At 39.3% G+C, this 25,578-nt stretch overlaps 1 protein-coding gene across 6 annotated transcripts in view; it reads left to right on the top strand.

The window, feature by feature from the left end:
- CPSF6 (cleavage and polyadenylation specific factor 6) overlaps window positions 1-24,527 on the top strand; it is a 30,358-nt gene extending 5,831 nt beyond the window's left edge. The window contains exons 4-10 of one of the 6 annotated variants that reach the window (XM_019543240.1): window positions 1,485-1,658; window positions 2,835-3,339; window positions 4,606-4,698; window positions 5,691-5,806; window positions 6,199-6,352; window positions 13,182-13,373; window positions 21,433-24,527. In XM_019543240.1, coding sequence (XP_019398785.1) covers window positions 1,485-1,658; window positions 2,835-3,339; window positions 4,606-4,698; window positions 5,691-5,806; window positions 6,199-6,352; window positions 13,182-13,368 — 1,229 coding nt within the window. In that variant the 3' untranslated portion in view covers window positions 13,369-13,373; window positions 21,433-24,527. Of the gene's footprint in view, window positions 1-1,484; window positions 1,659-2,834; window positions 3,340-4,605; window positions 4,699-5,690; window positions 5,807-6,198; window positions 6,353-13,178; window positions 13,374-13,484; window positions 14,760-21,432 lie in introns of those variants that run through there. The other 5 variants (XM_019543237.1, XM_019543238.1, XM_019543239.1 and 2 more) reach the window with 5 other exon arrangements.
- The last annotated feature ends 1,051 nt before the right edge of the window (window positions 24,528-25,578 follow it).

Here is a 25,578-nt window from a genome sequence, read left to right as displayed (position 1 = left end):
AGAGCACTTCCGTGCCCCTCCTGTGACTCTGTGCTACCTGGTGAGGATGTGTATTCCTCCTTAATGTAGAGCGCCACACCCCAGCCTTTCCTCCCTCCTGTACAGCCTATAGCCCTTGATATTCACTGCCCAGTCATGCATTGGGTCCCACCACGTTTCAGTGAGCCCCACTATGTCTGAGTTGGTGTCAGCTAGCAGGAGGGTAAGTTCCTCCTGCTTGTTTCCCATACTAAGAGCATTTGTGTAGAGGCATTTGAGGCCTCCTGAGGATGTGTGCGCTGGCTCCCTAATCTCAGCATTGCCCTGGCCCCTGTTGCTTACCTGTGTATATGTTCTGCCCGTCAGTCTAGGCTGGACTGTACTTGTGGGTGCTGCTTGGTTTAGTAGTCCAAGGCTTCCTCCGCCCTCATCTTCCCCTTCCTCCGATGAGCCTAGTGTAAAGCCTGCCAGAGGAGATCCACCAACCTAGAAGAGAACACATGCTTACCTTTAGGGGAAAGGTGGAGCCCATCCCACCTGAGCGTGTCTTGTGATGTGTGGGTCGTCGTCAAGGAAGCCAAAGCCCGCCTTAAGACACCATTCCTGAAGCTGCCAGTTGGTTTCTGCGATGCATGTCTCATGCCGTCTTCCATGTCTAGTTCTGTTAGTCCCAGTTACACTGTGGATATCCTCAAGTAGTGAGTGACCCTTGGTGGCTTATGAAATCTACCTCCCTTCCCTCTGACAGGAGGGAAACCATTTTAGATTAATAAAACTCTGTAATATGAAGTGTAAGCTTGTTATGTGACTTTATAAATGGAACTTTTGACATGAGTAGGTATTTTTAATGAGTTTTTTAATCTCACCTTTTATTCTTATATTGGGCCTGGATTCCCTTCTTATTCTATGTGCAAGAAAAAACCCCCCAAGCATAGAGTCTAAATGAAAATGCCTAGTCCTCTACGTATGCCTCAAACTGTCAGCACAAGTGAAAGTTCTTTGGTGTCTTCCTCCTCCTTTTTGTTTAGCAGTGGAAACTCTAGAGGAGTCTGAGCCAGATCCTCGTTTCCTGGCCTTTTTGATATGCTTCTGTGTTCTCTTTTTCCTTAAAGGAGGAGGCCCAAAAATCTGTTATAGAAGCAGATAGAAACAACAACCACCTTACATTATTAGACGCTTATTTCTCTACAGGCTTCATTTTGAGAATCTTCAAGTGAGCTGAACATGGTACAGAGGGTTAAGAGATTTGAGTGTGGTTATTAACTATTCCATTGATTTCCCGATTGAATTAGAACTAATCACTTTACCCTATGTAACTTTTTTTCCTAGCAATAAAACAGGAGTAAACATTTTAAAACATTTTGAGATCTGTGCACCTAACTTAAGGAATTAATGCTCGTTGTTTTAGAACCTGTCCAAGAGGACTCGGCAGCACTAAGAATTGAAAAATGTGTATCTTGCTTCATGTTATGTAATAAAAATATATTTTTGCTTCATCACTGCAGCTACACAGTCAGGTCAGATGTCTGGAGAAGGTAAAGCTGGTCCTCCAGGAGGTAGTTCACGTGCAGCATTTCCACCAACTAACAGAGGACGAGGCCGTTTTCCAGGTGCCATTCCAGGTGCGGACAGATTTCCTGGACCTGCAGGGCCAGGAGGGCCACCGCCTCCTTTTCCAGGTAAAAATGCCAGAACACTAGCTTAATTTCTGGGTTGCTGCTTTCTTTTCTTTCTTGCATTGTGACAGTGCTGGTCTCAGAAAGAGGGCTGTACTTTTATTGAGATCCAGGGATTTGATTCAAGATGCTTTTTATATTGAACGGTGAATTTTAGTGAAAAACATGCTATACCTCTTCACTGGTGGTGAGCATACATCACTTGACATGAAATGCTTGTTTCAAAGGCACTGAGACGGGTATAAATAATTGTGATTTACTAAGGATTAGTTTTTTTTACTTTTAATTTTTGAAAAATGTGTTTAGTATGCCAGGAGGTATTTGCACTGGTTTTAAGGTAGATGCCTTTTATCTTCGTATGGGCTTGACTTCTCTAAAGCATATCTTAAGTTGTTTTGATGGTGACTAACTAGTGACAGTGTGCATACTGCAGAACAACATGGGAGCAGCACCACAATAATAGCTCAAATGTTGACAGTCCTACAGTTTTAACTTATACCCCTTAAACTTGAGCTAATTGGCTTATTCATTAGCTAGGTCAGGTTTAAAGCACCACTTAACTTGAGCTAGATACTTTTGTGGGTGGATAGGAATTAGGTCAGGGTAATGCATGGAGTTATATCTTAAGCTAACACTGCAGTGAAAACAAGCTCTTTGTGTGTGTGTTGTGGGGCAAGTGTAAAGCTCTATAAACATTATTCTGTAGCAGAAGTAGTAGTCTGTGACTGCTGAATTAAATGGGACTGTCAGAATGAAATATTACTAACTTAAGAACATAATTAGTTAATTTGTCTACAGATAGCAGTAATTTTTCCTACCAGTATTTGTGGTTTTATGATTACTCTTCCATATTTTTCAAGGACTTTTGTGTTTTCTCTCTGTGAAAGATCTGCACTGATTTACAGGAGCTGGAAAAGATTTCAAACTTTCTTGCTGTTATAGCTAACACCAGGTGACAGATTTACACATGATAACGTAACTTTTTTTAACATTAATGGTGTCCTTTCAGATATTAGTCAGTAGTCAAGTAACTGAAATTTGCCAGATGTTTATTTGCCTTTTTGAAGGTGAGAATATATGATGCTCGTGTACACTATAAGCTCTTTGGTAATTGAGGGAAGTCTTGGTTAAATGGTTCTAATTACAGAAATAACTTTGTATTTCCCCCCTTTTTTTCAGCTGGACAGAATCCACCGCGTCCACCCCTAGGTCCTCCTGGTCCACCAGGCCCTCCAGGTCCCCCTCCTCCTGGTCAGGTTCTTCCTCCTCCATTAGCTGGGCCTCCTAATCGCGGTGACCGTCCTCCTCCTCCAGTTCTGTTTCCTGGACAACCCTTTGGTCAACCTCCACTGGGGCCACTTCCTCCTGGACCTCCACCTCCCGTTCCAGGCTATGGCCCACCTCCAGGTCCACCGCCACCACAACAGGGTCCACCTCCTCCACCAGGCCCTTTTCCCCCTCGACCCCCTGGTCCTCTTGGGCCACCCCTGACACTTGCTCCTCCTCCACATCTTACTGGGCCACCTCCAAGTGGTCCCCCACCTGCACCACATGTGAATCCAGCTTTCTTCCCCCCACCTGCCAATAGTGGTATACCTACTTCAGACAGCCGTGGTCCACCACCAACAGATCCATATGGTCGACCTCCACCATATGACAGAGGTGACTATGGGCCACCTGGAAGGTGAGTGCTTTTTGTTTCATGTGCTTTATGGCACATACATTGCTTATAGGAAGCACCACATTCTTTTACCTTTTATGCATCAGCTTTTTTGCTTTCTTCAGCAAAATATCTATCAGAGAGTTTTGCTAGGACTTAGGAGTATTTTCAAATGCAGTATCAGTTTCCCCATTCTTCCCTCTTTGACTCCTCCTTTTTTTTGTCTTCAGTATTCATAATCTTGCTTTTGCCACTGACTGTTTGCTCCCTCATGTTTTGTCTGCAAATATGCCTATCATTTCCTGTGCAAGAGACTGAAGTACATACTTCTGTCCCAGCTGCACTGCTAGGAAATCTGTATCTTCATCTTTGCTTCTTTTGACTGTTTGACAGCTGTCATCTTATGGCCTCCTGTGTCCAAGTTCTTCACACTCTAACCTGAGAAAAAATAATTTGTTTCTTACAAATACAGCACTGTGTTTTGTGAAGTACAGACAGTAAAAAGAATATGGAACTCCTCAAGCAACCCCACTGTTCCCCACACTTCAAGATTCAATTGAAAGTCTCCTTGCATCAAAAACCTCCATGGACTTACTTCAGCTTCTGAGACTTTACCTTTCTCCCAGCTCCATCTGTTCATCTAGTACTGACCTTGCTATATAGTTGGGAGAAGAGTCTTTTCTTCAACTCATACCATCTGGAACAGCTCCCTTGATTCTCTTTGTCTCAACTTTCATATCTTTCAGATCTTATTTGAAACGTCTCTTCTTTTTATGTACCCTTTTTGTTTCTCCCTCCTCTTGCTGTTTTCTTATTTTCTGCTATTTTTGTGTTTATGCTCTGTGAAATATTTTGGGATAGTACCTAAGAAAGGCAGTACACAAAATAATATATATTTATCCATATGGATCATATGAATTATGATGTTTCCAGTATGAGGAAGACATCCTGTCCTTTTACTATTAATTTTGTTTTTCTCTTTGTTGATTATGGTTCTGGTTTTTCAGCTTATTGATCAAATTATAAAGTAAAATACATTATTTATAAATTTAATGTTCTTACAATAACTGTATAAAAACTAGAGCATTTGACATAATTGCCTAAAATATAATGTTAATAAAACACAGTCTCTTTTGATAGTCAATAGCTAGATTGTCCTCAAGTTGCTGGGTGGTGGGGGAGAAGGGGAAAACAAGGCAGAACCACTGCACTTACTGTCCAGTATTTTCATTAATCATGTCAAAACTACAATCCATAACTATTTAAATTGTCATTAATTATATATCATAGGCGTTTCACTGGAAATAACATGTCCATAAGAGAAAAATTACATATTCCATTCTATGGGAGGCACACGAAAAATAATACTCAAAACTCAGGGAGGTATGAATTTTTAGACATTTCCTCTTATGCTAAACTGGCTATAGGATCTTATTCCACTTCTTGCACTTAAGAGGATAGCATTGCTTATCGTTCTGCATTTTCTTTCTACCAGAAAAACTAACGCTGTTTTAGAAATATTATCCAGCAGTGAGCCAGTTTAACAGTGTCATTTTTTTTCAGTCTCATTAACACCATCCTCCAGGTTTTCTGTATAATGCAGAAACTGGCTAATAGGAAACTACAAAATTGGAGGGAAAACTTGCTTATCTTCATTTTGTGTAGGTTAGTTTCCGTTTTTTGGAAACCAGATGTGGGTCATTTGTTAAAATTTTAACAGCATTTAGCACTGTAGAGGGGTATTTTTGTGAAGTGTAAGCTTAATCCTTTCCTCATAGGATAAATACCATGTCAAAACAGTGAGTTAGAGTGCCCTGGAGTTTGACCAGAAAAACTAAAAGTAGGAGTAAAGGCTTGAAATGTTGAACAGAAAATGGAGCGTTAATAGTGCTAGACAGTATTTGCTCTTTATCTGTTTCACAGTGTGAAAGTCCTGGTCAAACAGAGCAGGAGACTGGGAGCCAGGAACTCATGAGTTCTAATTCCAGTTTTGATATAAACTCCATCTGTAACTTTGGGCAAGTCACTTGACCCCCTTGCCTCAATTTTCCCATTCAGAAAATTAAACTTATACCTAAGTCCTAAGGGTGTTGTGTGTATTAACTAATATTTATAAAGCATTTTGGATACCCAAAGTATTCAAGTGTTTCTAAATATTCAATGTAAATAAATGGTTTTCACCCTTAGTATTGCATATTTTAGACTACAGGTTTTATACTGTAAAACAGTCTTTCAAAACCAATGAACGAAACAAGCCTGCTTTCTGTCCTGTTTGTCACTTTGCTTAAAGTTGCAGATTTGAATTGTTGAGCACTGCAATGCTATCTTCAGAAGCTTTAGCTAACTGTTTTAAACTTTAGTTTTATTACTTGCAGAGAAATGGATGCTGCAAGAACACCCTTAAGTGAAGCAGAGTTTGAAGAAATCATGAATAGAAATAGGGCCATCTCAAGCAGTGCCATTTCAAGAGCTGTGTCAGATGCCAGTGCTGGTCAGTAAATCTTATTTAGCGTCCCTCCTATTTTACCCCACTGTAAGCAATTTCTAATTTTCCTATTTGGGACCCTGGAGATTTGAGGCCACCTTGAGCCCCCCCCCCTCCTTTGTTATTATTATTATTTTTTAATGAGTGTTGGCCTTTCAGTAGGCACAGCTGATGGCTTGGGTGCATATCTAGATTTGCACAGCACTCCAAATTTGTGTGATTTGTCTTCTGGACAACAGCTACAGACCATGTTCTAATAGCTGGTCCATAGCAGTAGCTTTGTTGGTTCTGGCAGAAAAGAACAGTTGTTCAAAAGGGAAATAATTTTACATAAGGAGGCTTAATTACAATTTGAAATATTTTAATTCACTAATAGCCATCTGTGTTCTTCTTTGCAGGTGACTATGGAAGTGCTATAGAAACCTTAGTAACTGCAATTTCCTTAATTAAACAATCCAAAGTATCTGCTGATGATCGTTGTAAAGTACTTATTAGCTCTCTTCAGGATTGCCTTCATGGAATTGAGTCCAAGTCTTACGGATCTGGATCAAGGTAAAACTATCCTGTTTCATCTGTTAGCTGCAGTCCAAGCCAGCAAGATAAAAGGCAAAAAGGGGGGGAATGTTTTTATTAATATCATTTTACAGATGGGGAACAGTGGGGCTCATCTTTGTTCCCAAGCACTGCATTTACATGTTTGCCTGGGATTGCAGCACTTGGAGCTGAGTCAGAGTAGCCCTGGCCAACAGGGAGCCCAGGGGTCAGTCTGCCGATCTGGGGCAGATCTGACCCAGCTCAATGGGCTTCTATACACATGCAACAAAGGCACTTTAACTTTAGTGCTTTAGGTTAATGTTCTTTAAAAATGAATACATGTGCCATGACTTCATGTGAAGTTCATGCTTTGTTGTAGTTCTGAGGAGTAGGCAGCAGGGGCACCAGACACTGCATAATTTAATTGCACTGTTGTGAGTGACATCTCCATTGTTGTAAACAAAATGTAAAGTAACAGAATAAAAATCCATTTGGTCAATCTTTATCATTTTCACAACACCCTCTGTGGAGGGAGAGGAGGGAGTGATGGATGTAGGCAGGGGGTGCATATGGCCTGCTCTCTACTCTGCCATCTCAGTGACCCTATCTACAGCTGTGCTGGAAGGGAAGGGCACATAGGAGATCCTGATGTGGGGGCAAGAGCCCCCCTACCCCATAGTCCAGAATCCCTAGGGACTTCTGTACCCAGGGATATAAGAGAGCTTCTCTGGTCTCCAGTCTACTTCCCAGATCCAAGGCAAGGAACAGGGTGTTCATACAGTGAGGGCCACCTGGCACACCACCCCATAATGTGTCTGTGGACAAGCCCCTTTCCTACCCTGCACTCCACCCCTGCTGATCACCCCCAAAAAGGGGCTGTTCACCTGAGACCCTCTGCAGCCAGCCTACCTACCATAACACTGGTAGGCTCACCCCTGGGTTCCCCTGCACTCAGGAGCGGAGACTGGGGAATACACCCACACCCCACTGTCACTAGATGGCCACTGCACCCCCCCCAAAAGGGGGATCTGTTCACCCCCTCCCCAAGACCCCTGCAGTCCCTCAAACCCTGCTTATCAGACCATGTCAGGTTCCCATGCACAGTGGGGGCCAGTGAACAATGCTCTCCCTACCAGAGACCCCAAAAAACCACCACCCTCAGGGTCCTTTGCACATTTGGGGGGAAATGTGTTAAACACTTGTGCTCCCCTTCACAGTGAGGGGAGGAAACCCTCCATTAGACCACCTATACCTAAGGAAACAAGGTGGACCAAGAGAAACCCTCACTGGAGAATCGTGCGGGGAAGGGAGAGTGGACTGTGTGATACCCAGCACAATGATGGGAATGCACAGTGGTAGTCTATCTGCATTTGCAGTGACCTGGCTAACCACCTCTTAGCTACCTTGCAAAGTGAGTGGGGGAAGTAGGACCATAGTGCTGTGTGTGCTGGTGCCCTCGGCTGCTCAACAAGTGCTGTTTTTTAAACTGTATTTTTAAAATAAAGTAATAACTACTTATGCTAGCTGGTGCAGAACCTTCCCTTCTCCTGAACAACATGGAGAAAATGACCTTTTGTGGTCTGCCCTGGGTGCATGTGCAGAGCCGACCCAAATGGGCTGTAGGACCCTGAGCAAATGATTGAGACTGCCGACATAGCTGTAGCGGCAGGAGCATGGAGCATGCCATTGGCCTTGCTGTTGCTCAGGGTCTGGGGGGCGTTTCTGGGAGATGTCATGGGGGGAGGTTCCCCCTTGCTGTTAATGGGAGTACGGGCATTTAACCTGCTTCCTCCCAGTGTGCATGTGCAGAGCCGACCCAAATGGGCTGTAGGGCCCAGGGCAGATAAGCTCATGCGGGGCCCTGACCCAATCCTGCATAGCCTGAACTCAAAGAAGCTGCTACTGCCGTCAGTATCAGGGGTAGGAAGCAACCGACCAGATGCAGAGCCGGCAGTGGCACAGAGTTGCCATGGCTGCTCTTCCCAGCTCTGCAGGGCCTCCCAAAGCATGGGGCCTGTGGTAGTCACCCCTATTCATGCCCCCCCCCTCCACCGGGGATGCCTTTGTGCACAGGACCCTGTGAAGCAGGAGGGGCTTTGGGGGGCTTTGGTGCTGGTAGGGGCATGGAGTGGAGCCAAGGTACAAGCCCCAGCCCAAGCTCTGTCACCTGAAGGAGCAGGGGTGGTGGTATGGACTGCACCACTGGAGCAGATTGGGGAGGGCAGGTCTCCCCCCTACAGTCCACATGCTGCTTGGGTTCTAGGGGGGCTTTGGGGGATGTTGTGGCAGGGGTTCGTCCACTTGCTGCGATAGGTGGTGTGGGTGTTTAACCTACTTTCCCCCAGATGTGCATGGAAGGGCAGAGCTTGAGGTGGTCTTTGGGGGTGTGGTGACTCCTCCCAGTGTCAGCTGGCCCTGCAGTGAGAAGGGGCGGGGAGGCAGGTGAATTCAGGCTGGGGTGGGGGTGTAACTGTGAAACTAGGGAGAGCCCTGTCTTGTCTTCTATTTACTTTGCATTAACTAGGTGCTAATCAGCAGTAGATGGCCAGTCTACCAGGACTGCCTCATTCAATCTGCCCTATAAACAAAGTTCTGATGCCAAAGAGTAGGGTTTTTCCCAGACATGTCCTCTTTTTGAGCCCTCTCATCTCTGTCCTGGCAGGTTTTTTAAATCTGACCAAATGTCCTGGATTTTGCTTTGCTTCATTGGTGGGAGCAGGGAGAGGGCAGTCAGGAAGCACAGACATAACTGCCTGCAGCTGCAGAGGTGTACACAGACCCATGTGGTGCTCCCTGTTGCCTCTGACTGCCCTCCCCATTCACCAGGGGAGCAAAGCAAAAATCTAGACATTTAGTCAGGGCAATGGGGCAGGGGTGGGTTTCATAGATTGATAGACTGTAGAGTCGAAGGGACCGCAAAGGATCATTGTGTCCTGGCAGGAAAGAGGACCAAAGTCAGATGACCCCAGCCAGATGACCTATCAAACCTTCTTTTGAAGACCTCCAAGTTAGGTGATAGTACCACCTGTCTTGGAAGCCCATTCCAGATTCTGGCTACCTTTACTGTAAAAAAAAAAAAAATATTTTCCTAATGTCTAACCTGAATCTACTTTCCACTAGTTTGCACCCGTTATTTCTAGTTACTCCTAAGGCTGCTCTGGTAAATAGTGCATTGCCTGTTGTTCTCCCTTGATAAACTTATAGGTAGCTACGAGGTTTCCCCTCAGATGTCTCTTGTGAAGGCTGAAGAGATCCAGATCCCTCAACCTCCCCTTGTAGGGTCTTTCATGGAGGCCACTAATCATGTGGGTGGTCCTCTTCTGAACCCTCTCCACATTCTCCGTGTCCCTCTTGAAGTTCGGCACCCAAAACTGGACACAGTACTCCAGCTGTGGCCTGACCAATGCTGCATAGAAGGGGAGCATCACCTCCCTCGATCTGTTGGTCATACATCTGGTAACGTAATGCATGACGAGGTGCGATTGGCCTTGTCGATGGCTTCATTACACTGCCGGCTCATGTTCATCTCGGAGTCAACTGTGACTCCAAGATCCCTCTCAGCTGCTGGGGAGGTCATCCCCCAACCTACAGGTGTGCTGGGGATTCCTCCTCCCTAGGTGGAGTACCTTGTATTTATCTTTGTTGAATTGCATCTTATTTCATTTTGCCCATTGACCCAACCTGTCCAGATCAGCCTGTATCTGCTCCCTGCCCTCCAGTGTGTTAACTTTCCCCATAACTTGGTATCATCTGTGAAATTAGAGTGTTCTCCGCACCCCAGTCCAAATTGCTGATGAAGATATTAAATAACAACAGTCCAAGGACCAAACCCTGTGGCAGCCCACTGCCCACCTCCTTCCAGGTCGAGAACAACCCATCTACCACCACTCTCTGGGAGAACCTATGTCGATAGATGCGAGCTTTCCTCAGCATTGACAATAGCCTCTCTCCTGGACTCAGTAGAACATGAGATGATGACACTACTTCAGAGCTTCCCCCCTCTGACTTTCTGCAGGGTGAGAAAAGGAAAAATAATGCCCAAACCAAAACTGAACAGCGTCACTCCTGTGCATGCTGTGATGGGGAGGGGGTGTCTGACCCACTCCCAACAGTGCGCACAGGACTCTGGAGGGACTTTGAGGGGGGGTCTTTGGCGTGGGGAAGAGTTGTGACCCTTCCCCCTACCTGAAGTGTCAACTCGCCCTCCAGTTGCATGTAGGTTTTTACCCACTCCCTGGAGCTTGCAGAGGACCCTTGGGGAGCTTTTTTGGGTCTCATGGGGGAGGGTCTCTTCCCCTAGTGGAAGTCTTGCCTTGCAGGCTCTGCAGAACAAAATTTGCATCACTGGCTGTAATGCACTTTCGGCTGTGGGGAGATCAGTTCCCTGTTTCCCCTTTTTTCACCCTTTTCCCCACGCAGTGGTATATTTTGAATAAATAAAAAATAAAACCAACACAGATGAAGATGCTTATTTTTATTTTTTTATTTTTTCAGTTACATAGAGGAGAATGTTTTGAACTGATACTGGGCTGCTGGCTGTACCTGGTGGTAGCAATTAGGAGTTACCACTTAGCAAGCCCCCCTTAAATACACCTGTAATTAAAGCAAATTAGGTGTTTTGACATGTACTACCCCATTTCACCTTGCATTTAAAATGCATCCAACCAGGTTTAATTAAGGCGATTTTTGCCACTTTAAAAGCTCATTAAAGGCAGTCATGTGCATTAATTGGGGACTTTAAATCCGCTTTAAATGGTGAAAATCGTCATGTGTCTAAATGCCAAATGTGTTGCAGAGGTGCTTGTTGGGACATGAGGGTACTCCAATGCAGGGCTAGCCAGCAGGTGACTCCTACACTGAAATGTGAAGCAAATTGGTTAGCAGTGCTCATCTGTGTTACAAATCAAGGATGTTCATATTTCCTTAAGACAGTAGTTCTCAATCTTTTTAGACTCAAGGCACCCCTTGGGAAATGCCAGCTCTTACCTTTCACCTGTTTTTTCTAGTCAAAAAACATAGAACCGTTCTGTTGCAAAGACCTCAGAATAATTATGATGCTGTGGGCTGCTATTTGAAATCTCTGGGTTTATCCTGTGAATAATGTAGGTATTTGCACGCCTAACAGTAATAATATTGCACAGCATCCTTAGAAGAATCTCATAGCATTTCAGGGTGCCACAGAACCCTGACTAATAATCACTGCCTTGAATTCAGATATACAGAATTTAAAAAAAGATTTTGACTTTCATTTAGCTTGGGTACTGTAACATTGCTGCTGATTATTTATTTATTTGAATTTTAGTAACAGTGTGTCCCTACAGACTTTTGATACCTAGAATATACCTAAAAAGGCCATCACACTGTTGCGGCAGCCGCTCTTGATTATGGAGCACTTCCATTCTCACTGGCAGCTTTCTTGTTATTGTCTATTTGATTCTCTCTGTCTTTTTCTTTCTGTCTTCCTTTCAGTCCGCACTGCTAACAACTCTTCCCAAATGTTAGGACAGTGTGGGCAGCTTTTTGGCAGGTGTACCACAAATTAAGCCTGTGCCCTCCCCAAGTGCCAGTGATCCCCTACCTTTGCTTTCTGCTCCCTGCGGTGGGCCACACAGACGCTGCCCATGCCGTGGGTGGCCACAGGTTGGCCACCCCTGTGGTAAGACGGAGAAATGCTTTTGTGGTGTACAATAGATAGAAAGCAACCAATACCTTCTCTAAGCTTGGTATACCAGCATATCTTACAAAATAGTTTCATAGTTTTTAGGGTCAGAAGGGACCTGAACAGATCATCAAGTCCGACCCCCTGCCCTGGGTAGGAATGAGTGCTGGGATCATAATACCCCAGCTAGATATCTATCCGACCTCCTCTTGAAGACTCCCCGAGGTAGGGGAGAGCACCACCTCACTTGGGAGCCCATTCCAGAGCCTGGTAGCAACTAACCATAAAGTAATGCCTCCTGATATCAAGCCTGAACCTGCTCTCAATCAATTTGTAGCCATTATTCCTTGTTGTCCCAGGTGGTGCCCGGGAGAACAGAGCCTCACTTATTTTCCGCTGGTCCCCCCTGGTGAGCTTATAGATGGCCACCAGATCCCCTTAGTGTTCTGTTGTATAGGCTAGTTGATTCAGGCCATTTAGTTCTTGGTAGGGCCTGGCCTGCTGGCCCCTGACCATACGAGTGGCCCTCCTCTGGACCCTATCAAGGTTAGCCACATCCCTCTTGAAGTGTGGCGCCCAGAACTGGATGCAGTACACCAACTGCAGCCTGAACAGCGCTGCATAAAGGGGAAGGATCACCTCCCTGGACCTGCTTGTGATGCATCTGTAGATGCATGACAAGGTGTGGTTAGCCTTACTGACCACTTCCTTGCATTGGCAGCTCATGTCCATCTTGGGGTCAACAATGACTCCAAGATCCCTTTCAGCCACTGTGTTGTTGAAAAGGGTGTTTCCCCAGCCTGTAGGTATGGTGCTGGTTCTTCCTCCCCAGGTGCAGCACCTTGCACTTGTCTGCATTGACTTCCATTCTTTCTCATCCACCCACCTCTGTAACCTGTCTAGATCTAGTTGGATTCTGTCCCTCCCCTTCAGTGTGCCCACTTCTCCCCACATCTCTGTGTCATCAGTGAATTTGGACAGCATGCTTTCCATGCCTGCCTCCAAGTCGCTGATAAAGATGTTGAACAGAAATCTGAAAATGAATAGGTATATATTCTCTCCCCCCCACCTTCTTTTTTGGTCACTTACATTATATTAAATGGACAAAACTCATGCTTCTTTCTTTGGGTTTATTGGTGTTGACTCTGTACTTTGAGTAAAAATTAATAAAGTAATTTCTTTTAGAAGACGTGAACGATCAAGGGAGAGGGACCACAGTAGGTCGAGAGAAAAAAGCAGACGTCACAAGTCCCGTAGCAGAGATCGTCACGATGACTATTACCGGGAAAGAAGCCGTGAGCGAGAGAGACATCGTGATCGTGACAGAGATCGCGACAGAGAGCGTGACAGAGAACGGGAGTATCGTCATCGTTAAAGAAGGTGGGCATATTAGTTTCATGCTTTATAAGTAAATGGTTTCTTTAATTAATAGCAGTAAGTTTTGTCAGTGGATTATTTATATGGTAAATGTCTATATTTTAAATGCTCCAGCAGTATGTACTGAATCCTTTCTTCTTGTAGCATCTGAGGCAAACTTCGGTAAGTAATGAGAGGTAACTATCTTGTCTTGGTGTGTGTGTATGTATGTGTATGTGTGTTTTCTTCTAATTGCATGTATGTTTAATTTCTGTGGTGTGGTATTGATCTTAGCAACTTTTTGGATGGGGATTAAATAAATTCTTGAAAAGCCCTTAAATCAGCCTAATGGAAAAAAGTCTTTTATTGGTATAATGAAATGCTGAAGTTTAGATACCCACTTCTCTTGATCACATATTTCAAGATTTAAACAGTAAATTGTGATTGTTTCAATGTAGGGGAGCACTTGCATACATTTAAAGCCTATCTTTCACCCTTCACTGTGACCAGCCTATTGCCAAATCTGTGGTCCCTGTTAGGGTTCTTGCACATCTGGTTTTCTCTTGGTTTCATTGGAGTTTTACGTGAGTAAGGACTCTAGCAAGATTTGGTTCTGGTTTGTAAAATGTTACCTCTTAATATTTCAACCTGTATTCTCTGGTCCTTGAACTAAATCCAGATGCTGTCCCATGGTAGTTGAATGGCTTTTTGTGTCCTTCATAATTGGTAGAGGTTCAGGTCATCGTGTAAAGACTGATGAATTAATGTATAAATGGGGTTCCTTTTTTGCTGTTTTTATATACACTGAAAATTGTGTTTCTGTATACATCTGTGGTCCCTTTCTACGTTAAACATGAAAGCAGCTATGTAGTAGTACTTTGAGTAGCTGCCTAAACCCTCAATTGCTAACTGGAAAAATGGATGTTAATGTTCAGTCCATATGTAAGCAGTTTTACATATGTGCACCACTCTGAGGATTTTGAATTGAAGTTGTTTGTTCCTTATGTGATATAGAACAGAAATTGGTCTCTCTTGGTGTCATTGAGAAATCAGTCTTTTCCTCATCTTTAACCTTGATTTAGAGCAGTTCCATATTACCGACATTAAAACTCAAGCTGTGAAAACATGTCTGTTGAAACTTCTTCATTTGTTTGCCTTTAAATTTTTGCTTTTATAGTTGTATGTGGCATTTATTCATAAATATTCATTCAAATGAAATTAATAAAACCAGAACAAAACTGTTAGTATTCGTATAAAACTTAGTATACCTTAAGTGAAAGGAATTGTGTAATGTCAGCTTCTCCTGGTTGGCCTTGAACATTGAGCACTTCAGGAGCAACCCAAATCCTAATCTTACAACTTTACCTCACTTAGAATACATATTGTTGTAATACAAAACATAAATATGTTTGAAGGTTGAAAAAGCAAAGCATGGCTTATAAATTATACATTTAAGTTAAAAGTAGTGATACAATTTATTATCTTTCTAAGGCCTTTGAAAAGGGTGGAGTTAAAGAGAAAAATAATTAATTCCTAGATCTGCTAGAAGCAAAACATAACCCTAAAGGAGCAAAATGACCACACTAATTAATTAGTATTAAAATGAACTGTTCTTGGTTCATAATTGGTGGCTAACCCAAGGTGGCCCCAACAAAGGAGAATCAGTGGGTTAAATGAAAATTGGTATGATGTGATTGACATTCAGTTGATCATAATATATCCTTTAAAATGCCTGTGATGCTTACCAAACATTTAGAAATATTTAGAAATATTCTTGGAATGGTGGGGAGGGAAGCAGGAAAAAGCCATTTTGGTTTCTGTGTATAAAATGTCAAAACAGAAGTTTCAAACTTTCAACACTGAATGTAGTTTCTTTCTTTTAAAATGGATTCTCCCTAGCTATCAGAGGTTTTTCAGACATATTTGTATTATATGTAGCCAGTACTGTGTCAGAAGTAACCTGTTTGGGCTGAATGACAGTTATATTTCCAAGATTTCTTATTACCTCTGTTGTATACAAGTAAATTGCATCAGCAGTTGTTAATAATTTGGACTAAGTGCTTCTATGTGCTTTATTAACCAATTTAATTTTTCATGTATTCAGACCATGTGTCTCTTTTGGATCTTCTATGCTAAGTATAGATAATTTCTCCCACTCTCTCCGTTACCCCCCCCAACAAAGTGTCTGAGGGGGACGGCCGTTACATTTGAGTACCAAAAAATTTTTAACAGAATTTTAAATCTGGTGTTCAAGTGTATGGTTTACTCGACTCTCAGTATGTGTGGAATTTGCATATACAACTTCCTCAAGTCAGTGTTTTGTGTCCTGAGACTTTCTTTTGGATTTGGAGAAGTTGTATAGATAAGTGCCTTTGCAACAAGAGACGAATAAACATATGATTTAAAGGGAATTCATAGTGGCCTGAATGTAAATGAGAGGTTTGTATTTAACAGCTATGTTGTAAACATTGTCTTGTTACTGTCTTATGAAAAAAGGGCCTAACTTTTATGGTTTTCTGTAAAGTACTTTAGTAATTTGGCTTGTGTGTGTGTGCATTTTCACCAAGATGTATGTCTTCATACTTTTTTTTGTTTTGGGGTTTTTTACATGACTTTCTTTAAAAAAAAAAAAAAAAAAATCTAAAGTTTCCCAATTGCTTACTAAAAATAACAGAAATTCCAAGAGGAATTTTTCTCCCTTTTGCCTACAGTCTTTTACCAGATAAAGGGCTTATCTGTGTGCCTGCATGAATGGCATCTATTTTCCTCTCTCTTTCTGTGTATGCTTAGTAGTGCCAGAATGCCCTACGAGCATATATAACGAAAATGTTACATACTCACTTTAGAATGGTTTTAAAGGTCCATTGTAAATTTTTGTATATAGTGAAACATTAATCAGTTGTTTGATTAATCATTTGTCATTTGTATCTAATTACATTCATATGTAGATGGATTAAATTTAAGTAATTTAGTGTTCTGTAAGGTTTTCTGGAAAAAGTCAGATGTACCATTTCAGATTTTTACACTTCTGTTTGTACATTTAATGTTCCAAAACTGAGTTGTCATGAGACTCGTATGTGTTTTTACTTGGACAGATTCTGAGTTTTTCTTGACGTCTGTCTGTTGGTATCCTAAAAGTAATAGTAAAATTACAAGTGTAAAAGTCCAAAAAACTGGTGAATCAGTTTCAAGGGAAGGGAAGGGGAGAAAAGTACAACTTTCTGGCCTTTTAAGTAACCTTTAAGAAAACAGTAAGTCTGTTTTGTCAATCAGAATCTCTTACTTAGAGGAAGAGTAGCAGAAAAATGAACATGTACAAACAGAACAGTAACTTCATCAACCTGATTTCCCCCCCCCACCACATACACCTTGGGTTTGTTTTTTTTTAAAGACAGTTTTTTAGTTTACCTGGTACTTCAGTGATGTATTTCAACTGTTAAACTGTCTTAATCTTAATCCTATTGTCTGAATTTTTATAACTATTGACTGTTATGTTTTTTTATTTTCTGTTTTTGTTATTGGGGTGCTGATAATTTTCTAATTAAACTGGGTTTGGACTGGATTACAAAGGGAGAGTGCACTAATATTGTAGTTTTCAATATGTATATAGTTTTTGCTCGGTTTTCAGAATTGAGCTCTCTGCTCTCAAGTTCTCAAACCACTGTAAGCAAAATCCTTAATCCTTCTGCTGTACTTTCTTAAATATTCTCCACAAAAGGTGTACTCATGACCATGTTTAATAAAAGATTTTTGAGTATTAGTGTGGTTAAAGCACAATTGCAGGCTTTTGTCTATTTAAAATAAAGATAGCTTTACCAGGGCAGTTCTTGTTTTTTTTGGGCAACAGGGTGGGTGTTGAATGCTTACTAAGACTTTTTAAACTTGCAGTTAGTGAAGAATGCCTATTTTATAAATTAAAATTTTATTATTAAAGCCAGTAGCTATCAATTTACCTTGAGTGGACCTATATGGTAGCATTATTCAGTGCCTAACTGTACTCAGCTTCTTGACATTGTTGCAGAGCTAGTTAATGCTGGGATAGTACTACCATTTTTCCTAGCAGCATATATTAGCCTCTTATGCAAAAATGCTGTATTTGAGGAAAAGTGATGAGAATCATGGCTACTGAAAAAGACAGTGATTGTGATGGACTGTTCACTCTTACTTTGTTCCTCCTTTCCTTGTATTCCTGAAAATTGTTTGTTATTGTTAAATAATTTGGCCTTTTGGGTAGATCCTAATGTTCCTCATAAAAGGATGTCAGTACTTCTTGGGCATTGATTGAATGAAGAGTGTAAAAAAACAAAACAAAAAAACCCCTCCACAACCCCCCAAAAAAGTGCCACTGTTTTGTGCCTTTACTTTTTGCTGTGTAAAATTATCTAAGTGTATTAAGTGGTATTGCCTTAATGCTTTATGGTAATGAATAGCTTCTGCTGTAAAGTATATAGTGACTTGGTGCTATTTGGTATCTTGGTGCTATTGGTATCTTGCTATTTTCCTAAAATAAACTAAAATTTAGCCCTATTAACTCCTCTTTAATTGTATAACTGTACAATATTTGTTAATACTACAGGTATATTGTATCTCTTTCTTTAACTTTGCTCATGGGCTTGAGAGTTCATTATTTTTCCATACCATGAACACTTTCCCTTCAATTCTTAAGACAACAGCTGTGATTGAAGCTTAGGTTGTAGAGCAGTTCCATAAGAAATCAGTCTTTCAGGCTACTTTACATTTGGAAACTCAGGAAACTGCAGTCAGAAGGTTGGTTGGAAATGGTATTCAGAGAGGAAATGAATTGAGCCTACAGTCTCCCTTTTTGCTCACTGTGGTTTGAAAACTAAGCTGTCTTTTCAGAAAAAAGATCTTTTTTATTCTCTATGGCATCTTGATCTGCCTTTTGGTGTTTTCTTTATCTTGATATGGTAGATATTTGGTTCCCAGCTTTATAATTTGTAAACTAAAATTAGTTTTTCAGAGGTATTGAATATTTGATTTTTAATGAATTTTTATAAAAATGTTGTATGCTCTGTAAAAGAAATCTATTGGATTATGAATAAAATATTAAAGAGTTAAAAGTCTAATTTGTTAGGCACATTGGAAAATGCAGATCTCTACTGAACATGCTATATGACCAGACATACATTTTCAGTGATTAGACAAGCTGGGTTAATACAAAATTTTTCTGATGAATGAATCTAGAATTTGGGAATATACTTTTATTTTCTTCCCTTAATTTTTTTTTATGTGGGTTAGGTGTGGTTTTGATTTCAAAATATGACTAAAATTAAGCAAAGGTGTAAGGTAAGTACAGTAGTACTAGAAGTCAGCCAAAATGTTAAAAAAAGCAAAAAAAGATTGTGTACATGTATATTAAACAGAACTACATGTATGTGTTCTGACTTAAGTGCAGAAAAGCAAAGCAGTTTAGAATCAAGATTGAAGCTCTTTTGTTCTCAACCTATTTTGTCTCAGTTTTGTTAAAAACTATAATCCCAGCTATTACATTTTGAATCCTGGGTTGAATTGAGGAATGAGTTTCAGCCTTGAAACTGAATTTTTGTAAGACTTTTACCTTTGTCTGTACATTTTTTTCTTTGTATATAGAATAAGATTTAAAACATAATTTTATTGAAGTACATGTGAAGGAACCATTAGTATCTGATACAAAAAAAATTGTATTTTTTGCATTTTTTTCAAATGTGAGCGTATTATGAGTCTGTACCTGATCCGTGAAATTACCTTAAATTTGTTTAGAGTACTGTTATCATTTAACAGGTGTATACCTATGGAACATTTCTGGTGCTCTAGAGTTGTTAGACTCTCGTATCCTAGCTGTTAAAATACTGATACAGATATATAGACTATTTAAAAAAATAGCAAAGCTGCTTCTGCAGGCTACTTTGAAAAATATCCAAAGGACCTGTTGATCCAAATTATAAAATTTGTAGTTATCTTGTGTGTTTGAAAAACAAAATATCCAAAGCTACAGAAGAATAAAGAAATGAGCCTCCCTTCTTTATACGGTGTTGAGATTCTTCTGTAGAATGTTGGGGTCATAGACCAAGATCAGAAGTTTAAACCATTAGCAGGCTATTCTTCAGCTGACATTTTAAAATCTGAAAATTTGGGGTTTATTAATGGGAATGTTGAGAAACGGTTTGCTTTATGGTAACAAGCTTACATAGCTATAATGCATACTGGGGACCGACAGCTGTTGATGATTCTTAAACCAGCAGAAAAATGGTATTACCAAACATCATTGACTGAGAATATTTTACTATGCAAACTTGTTGTTTACTCTTGATGGAACCGTTTTGTGCTTGATGGAACCATACTGAAAATGTTAATATATATCCTCGCACCGACTTATCCTCTCTGTTAGGAACCATAAACTCTGCGAGGGTGATGTTAAGATTTTTTTAAACAAAATTTGTGTCAATTTTTGGGTATGTTAGTTGTTTGTTTTGCTTTTCCATCAAAGATTCAGTATGATATTGGTTGTCTTAATATATTGTAGTGCCCTAAATTTAAAAATGTTGATCCTGTACCCAGCGTACCACAGGTTCTACAGAAACCTCTGCATTTTCTCAGATACCTTAACAAATTATCCCACAGACCTTGCATGTTTTGATGCTCATACTGTAAATCAGATTTATAGTGGTCTTGGATCTGTTAATTGTCACATTAAATGTGCTAACAATCCATGATTTTTTTTTTATGCTCTTCTGAAAAACCGACTCCTGTGTTCGCCTGCAGGGAATGCTTTGTGATCACTTTGTTTTTGCAAGTTAAGCTTTAAAAGCAACTGTAGAGAATTTGGTCCATTTTAGAGGAGAGGATCCCCAGAGATAGGTGGCAGTCAGTATATTCACCACGTGATAGCACAGTTCAGGAATTTGAAGAGTTCCAGTTACTAGTTCAAATTTGGACAACTCTGTTACAGACTCTTTCTTAGAGCATAAACTTTTTGATTTGTGTGTGTGTGTGTGTGTGTGTGTATATATGTGTATATATATATATATATATATTTAAAAATAGGTCAATGCTAGTCATTGATTGGGAAGATAGGAGATCTTGTTAATTATAGTTTTGGTAAACATTTACATTGGTTCCTAATTGCCTCAAGGCTTCTTAGTAGTGAAAGAATTCTTGACAGCTGTGTACTGGTATGTGTTCATGAAATTACTTCTCTAAATGCCTGGTTTTGAAATGACCAATTTAATATGCTGCTTTCATTTAAATTCATATGAAGTTGCTGATTGTTGAAATTGTGACATACTGCTGACATGAAGCTAACTAGTTGTGTTTCGTAATGGCATTCAAATAAAACTTCTATGTATGGAATTATACCATCCAAGTACTATGTGAGCTGCTACAGTAGCTATTAGATTAATTGATTTAAAGAATTAGGCAAATTAGAAAGTAGGTTTCTTTTTTTTTTCCTTTTAATGGAAGAAACTTGACTTCTATGTTGTTTAAATGGTACAATGTGGATTTTTATATTGAAATTTTGAAAGAGGTTTCTTTCTTAATTCGAGCCCTGTGTTGGTTTATCACTTGGCAAATTTTGTAATACAGGCATCAGGCTCAGTTGCACAAGACACTGCACTGTTAAATGCAATTAAATTGTGAAATGCCCTTTTCATTATACATTCATTATTAATTTGTTAAATTAATTAGTTTAGAATTACTGTAAATAGGTAGGTAAAATGTAAATAACAAATCTGTTTGGTGATACCATCTAAGCAATTTTCATTTATTCTTGCAGTATGCATATTCTAGGAAATGTTCTATATAGATTCCATCACTCACAGGAACAGTAGCTATTTTTTTTCTCATGGTTCAGTGTTTAACTGTTAAATTATATTTCAACTTTCTGGTACATTTAACATATTAAAAATACTGTATTATTCTCTGAGAATTTTTCAAACAAGTAGCTACTGCTTCCATACCTTCTCTTTGTGTTAGATATACATTATGGTAGATGCACGACTTGTATATGTATAGTTAAGCCAACATTTTTCTGTGTATTATGGGGACTAGCAAAATCTACATCACAAATTTTGACACATTACAGCTGAAGGAAGAGGAACACCTTGCAAGACAAGAAACATTCTTCAAGGAAAGATGCTTGTCCAGCAGTTTGCTTCTTGTGATTGAACTGAGCCTGTAAGGATTCATGGATAAAATGAACAGGAATAGATCTGAATAAAGCAAATCTGCATACATGGTAACCAGTAGCTCTTTTACTTTTTTATGTTGCTTAATTGTTTTATTTGAGGGAAACCTGTGTGATTTAAAACTTGTAGCTTTTGCAACTTTATTACTGGTTATATACATTTGGCAATTATAATGTGCAAGCAATTGGAAAAAAAGTCAAGTAAATGCTTGTTTTTATAGTAGTTTGTTCTTGTTAAAAATGTTCATATGATAATGTCTGTACACGGCACCATTTTGATTACAATAGATGTAGTGTTGTAATAAACTGTTTAATGGGGCTGATGTGTAAAGCTGTTCAAGTTATTTGATGTTTACACCTCAGGGAAAGTCTTGTGTTCAGCAATATTTAAAGATAATGTTACTATGAAAACATTTATACTGTCTTCAAAAAGCATTGCAATAACTTCTGCATAAGGATCAACCTAATCTTGCATTCAGTGAGTTAAGCATACTAATGTCACTCGCACATTTGATTTTTGATATTAAAACAGGTGATGAGACGGTCTTTAATTCTATTTTGCTTTTCTAGCAATTTTTACATAGATGGCTTGTGAATTTGCTAAAAGGCATATAAAGCTGTAAAAACTGCAGTTTGTTTGTCATTCTGTTACACACAGCCTGTCATCGTTTTTTGGGAGGAGGACCGAGGTTGATTTTACTTAAATTGAAACCTACAGTTTATAGTTTGACTGATATTAACATTATTTTTATTTAAACTGTTAATATTGGCAAAATGTCCCTTTGAAAATACAGCTGCAGTTATTTATGGTTTTATATTAATAGGCTTTTGTGTGGTCCATTTTTCCCCAAGGCCAGAGACGGTCTGTACATAGGTGTATATTAGATAAATGTGATTGAAGAAACCAATTGTTTCCATTTTTTCTAGCTATCTATTCCAATGGGTGTGACATTTTTCTTGACCCTCTGGGGTTTCATAGGTTAACTCACACATCTGTATAAAGGAGAAGGTATACATGTGTGTCCCTTGTTCACTGATGGACAATATTGAACCATCTTAACAAACAAAATGAAGCTAATTAAATCAGTCATGAGGTTTTGCAAACTTACCTAAAAACATTATAGGTTAGAATTCAAACTTTCTGAAATTTAGAACAAAAAACAAAGGAGACAAGCAGACTTCTAATACCTAATTTATTTCTAAATGTTGTGAGGTATGAAAATGATAGACAATAATAGGCGATGGGTATAATCACTCTTAGCAAATTTACAATTTGCTTTTGGCTGGCTTGTACAGGTAGATGTACTTTCCTAAAACTGGGTTGCTTTAACAGATTATTCTCAGAAGCTTTCACTTGGAACAGTTTGCTTGCAGAATGGGGTTTATTGTTTAAAGTTAAGTTTCAAGACCTCATTGACTTTTAAAAGGTTCTCTTTCAAACAATTCTGATTTTGCTTGTTACTGAATTTTAGTTCAGTGAGTAAAATCCCCCTAGGAGGTTAAGTTCTCAGATACTGTTAGGAAAGCATGTCTGTTGTACAGAAGCACTTAAAACACACAAACGAGTCCAATTGACTCCATGAAATTTAAATATGTGCTTATGTGTTGTTTGCATAAGCTCATGGCTGTGTCCTTTTACTGAATTGGGGTTTATATTCTGTGCCATTGTAAAACCTTTGCATTACAATAAGAATTCAAATTTAATGTTTTTGTTACCTACCACAAAGCTAGATTTTTCCTACAAAGGCTGATACCATTGGACTTAGCCACAGGCTTTTGTCCATTTTTATTTCTTAAATTGTATACCTCAGGTTCTCGTGCATGGGATCATTGGTGTTTGTCAAACTATTTGCTACTGAAAAAAAATTTCAGATGTATGTTTAACCTGTTTAAAAGTGATGACTGCCTTCAAAAATTTTGTATCCTGAAAGTTGTATCAGACATCATATGACTGGTTTTCTTGTTTTTGTGAATAGATGTTAGGTCTGATGCAATTTTTAACTTTGTTTACTTACTGTGTGTAATAAGTTTAGGGGAAGAAATAACCGCAGTATGCCTATTAAATGGCAGGTAGCTAATACGGAAGGGGCAGCAGGTAAGTAATGTGTCTACATGGATAGAAATTTTAAACCTGTAACAAGAACTTTTTAATTCCATAACTAAAATTAAAGTAATTTTATGCAGGAACTGATATTTTTTTAGTCTACATCATTTGAAATCTAAACTCTCTCAAGAGATACTGCTTTCTGTTGGGTGTCGTTTCCCTTCCTTCTTTCTTATAGAGATTCCATTGCTGGCAATGGAAGTAAAATTTTCAATACAAGAGTTAAATATAAACTTCTGATGCACGTCTACGTAGATAATTAGTTTGAGGTCCCAGTATGAAGGCAGTAATTTCTAACTGATTTCTCTCTTCATTGGAGTGGTTTAATACCTTGTAATTAAGATGATTCTTCAGTATTTTGGGTTTATTTCTGTCAGATCTGTTTTGGTTTAAAGAAGAAAAAAATGCAGGTGGGGGGTGAGAGGAGGGCAGAAAATGTTCCAAAGACCGTATTCGCACCAAAAAGAAGTATACCCCAGTATACATTTCATGCTGTAACTGGATCTGAAGTGAAATTCCTACCTAGCTTCAGATTATTCATATTACTGGCAATTTTCTGGGCCCTTTCAGGATCTATCATCTTGTTAATTTACTAATTTCTGATGATGCCTCAATTGCTGCTGAAGTGTTCTTTGGTATTCAGTTGTAATTAATCTGCTGTTGGTGAAAGGACAGATAGTCTGTTCAGAAGTGTTTGATGTCCTGCATGTGGGCTTTCACAAGTTACAGACAAGTAGCATTGTAAGGCTCTTTCTTGTCCTTCACTTTAATAAAGGAATTAAAGTATGGCTTAATATAGTGCATGATAGAAGCAGCAGAAATAAAGTAGTTTTACAGTAAGATTAGCCAAGAATATTGGTCTCCTTTTGGAAAAGCTGTTCTGACAAGTTAAAAAAAAAAAAAAATCTTCAAAGTATAAGTGGAATGTATTGGAAAATGTAACTTTTTTTGGTTTCATTCCCTTTCTGTTTTCAAATGTGCCAGTAACTTGATTTCAGATTGTATATTGCAAGATAGGCATTTGTCAGGGTTTTTAAAAAAGATTTAACCTAAATTTTGACTCAAACTTGAGTAGTTGTTGCACTCTGTGCAAGTATAAGGCAAAAGATGCCTTTTATTAAATTTAGGGTTTAGCTTTGAGTGGACATTTGAATTTCTCTCTCAGAGTACTGAGGTTTCAGTGTGCGTTTCAAGCTGTATTAAAAAAAAACAACTAAAGTCTGATTATGGTTAGTAGCCTACCCAAATCCTTGTAAATGTTTTCCCTAGTTGTATGTGGAATACTGCAGATTTAAATGCTGTAAATATCTGTTGTTTATGTTTCTAGTAAAAATACATGGCATTCTTTTTTACAAAGTACTAATTTCTGATTTCCTTTTCTTACTGATGTGCTTCTGTCAATGTACAATTTAAGCATATTGACTTTCTTACTAATTTTATTTAACCAATACTAAGACAAGCTACTTACAGAAAATACCCTGAAAACATTTGATATAACTGGGATATAGCCTTAAAATCCTCCTGAATATGATTATGAAGGTAGCTCTTTATGCTGATTCAAATTTGAAAATATATTAGTAAGATTTCTTTTGTACTTGAAAGACTTCAGACCCTGTATTCTTGTTGGCTGACATTCAGAAATAACGTCATGTTCTCTTCAGAAAAGTACTGGTCAAAATGCATACGTACTGACACTAACTTGTATGCTAAAATCATTTTTTCTAGACCAGTGATACCATGTAACCAAATTTATGAATAATTTAGGTCCTTATAAAGAGGTTAGAAATAGGTTCTATATAAATTTATATATATAATGTGGTAGAATTCCCTCCAAAACGTATTTTGACTGTTTGAAGAAGTAATGTGACCTCTTTTACGAAGAGCTAAATTATTCATGAATTTGGTTATATGATACTGTTAGTCTAGAAAAAATGGTCTTA

This window comes from Crocodylus porosus, unplaced genomic scaffold, assembly GCF_001723895.1.
Source record: "Crocodylus porosus isolate Cpor-Errol unplaced genomic scaffold, CroPor_comp1, whole genome shotgun sequence".
Lineage (NCBI taxonomy): Eukaryota > Metazoa > Chordata > Crocodylia > Crocodylidae > Crocodylus > Crocodylus porosus.
Note: the sequence above shows the minus strand (reverse complement) of the source record. Positions and strands in the feature narration are given on the sequence as shown.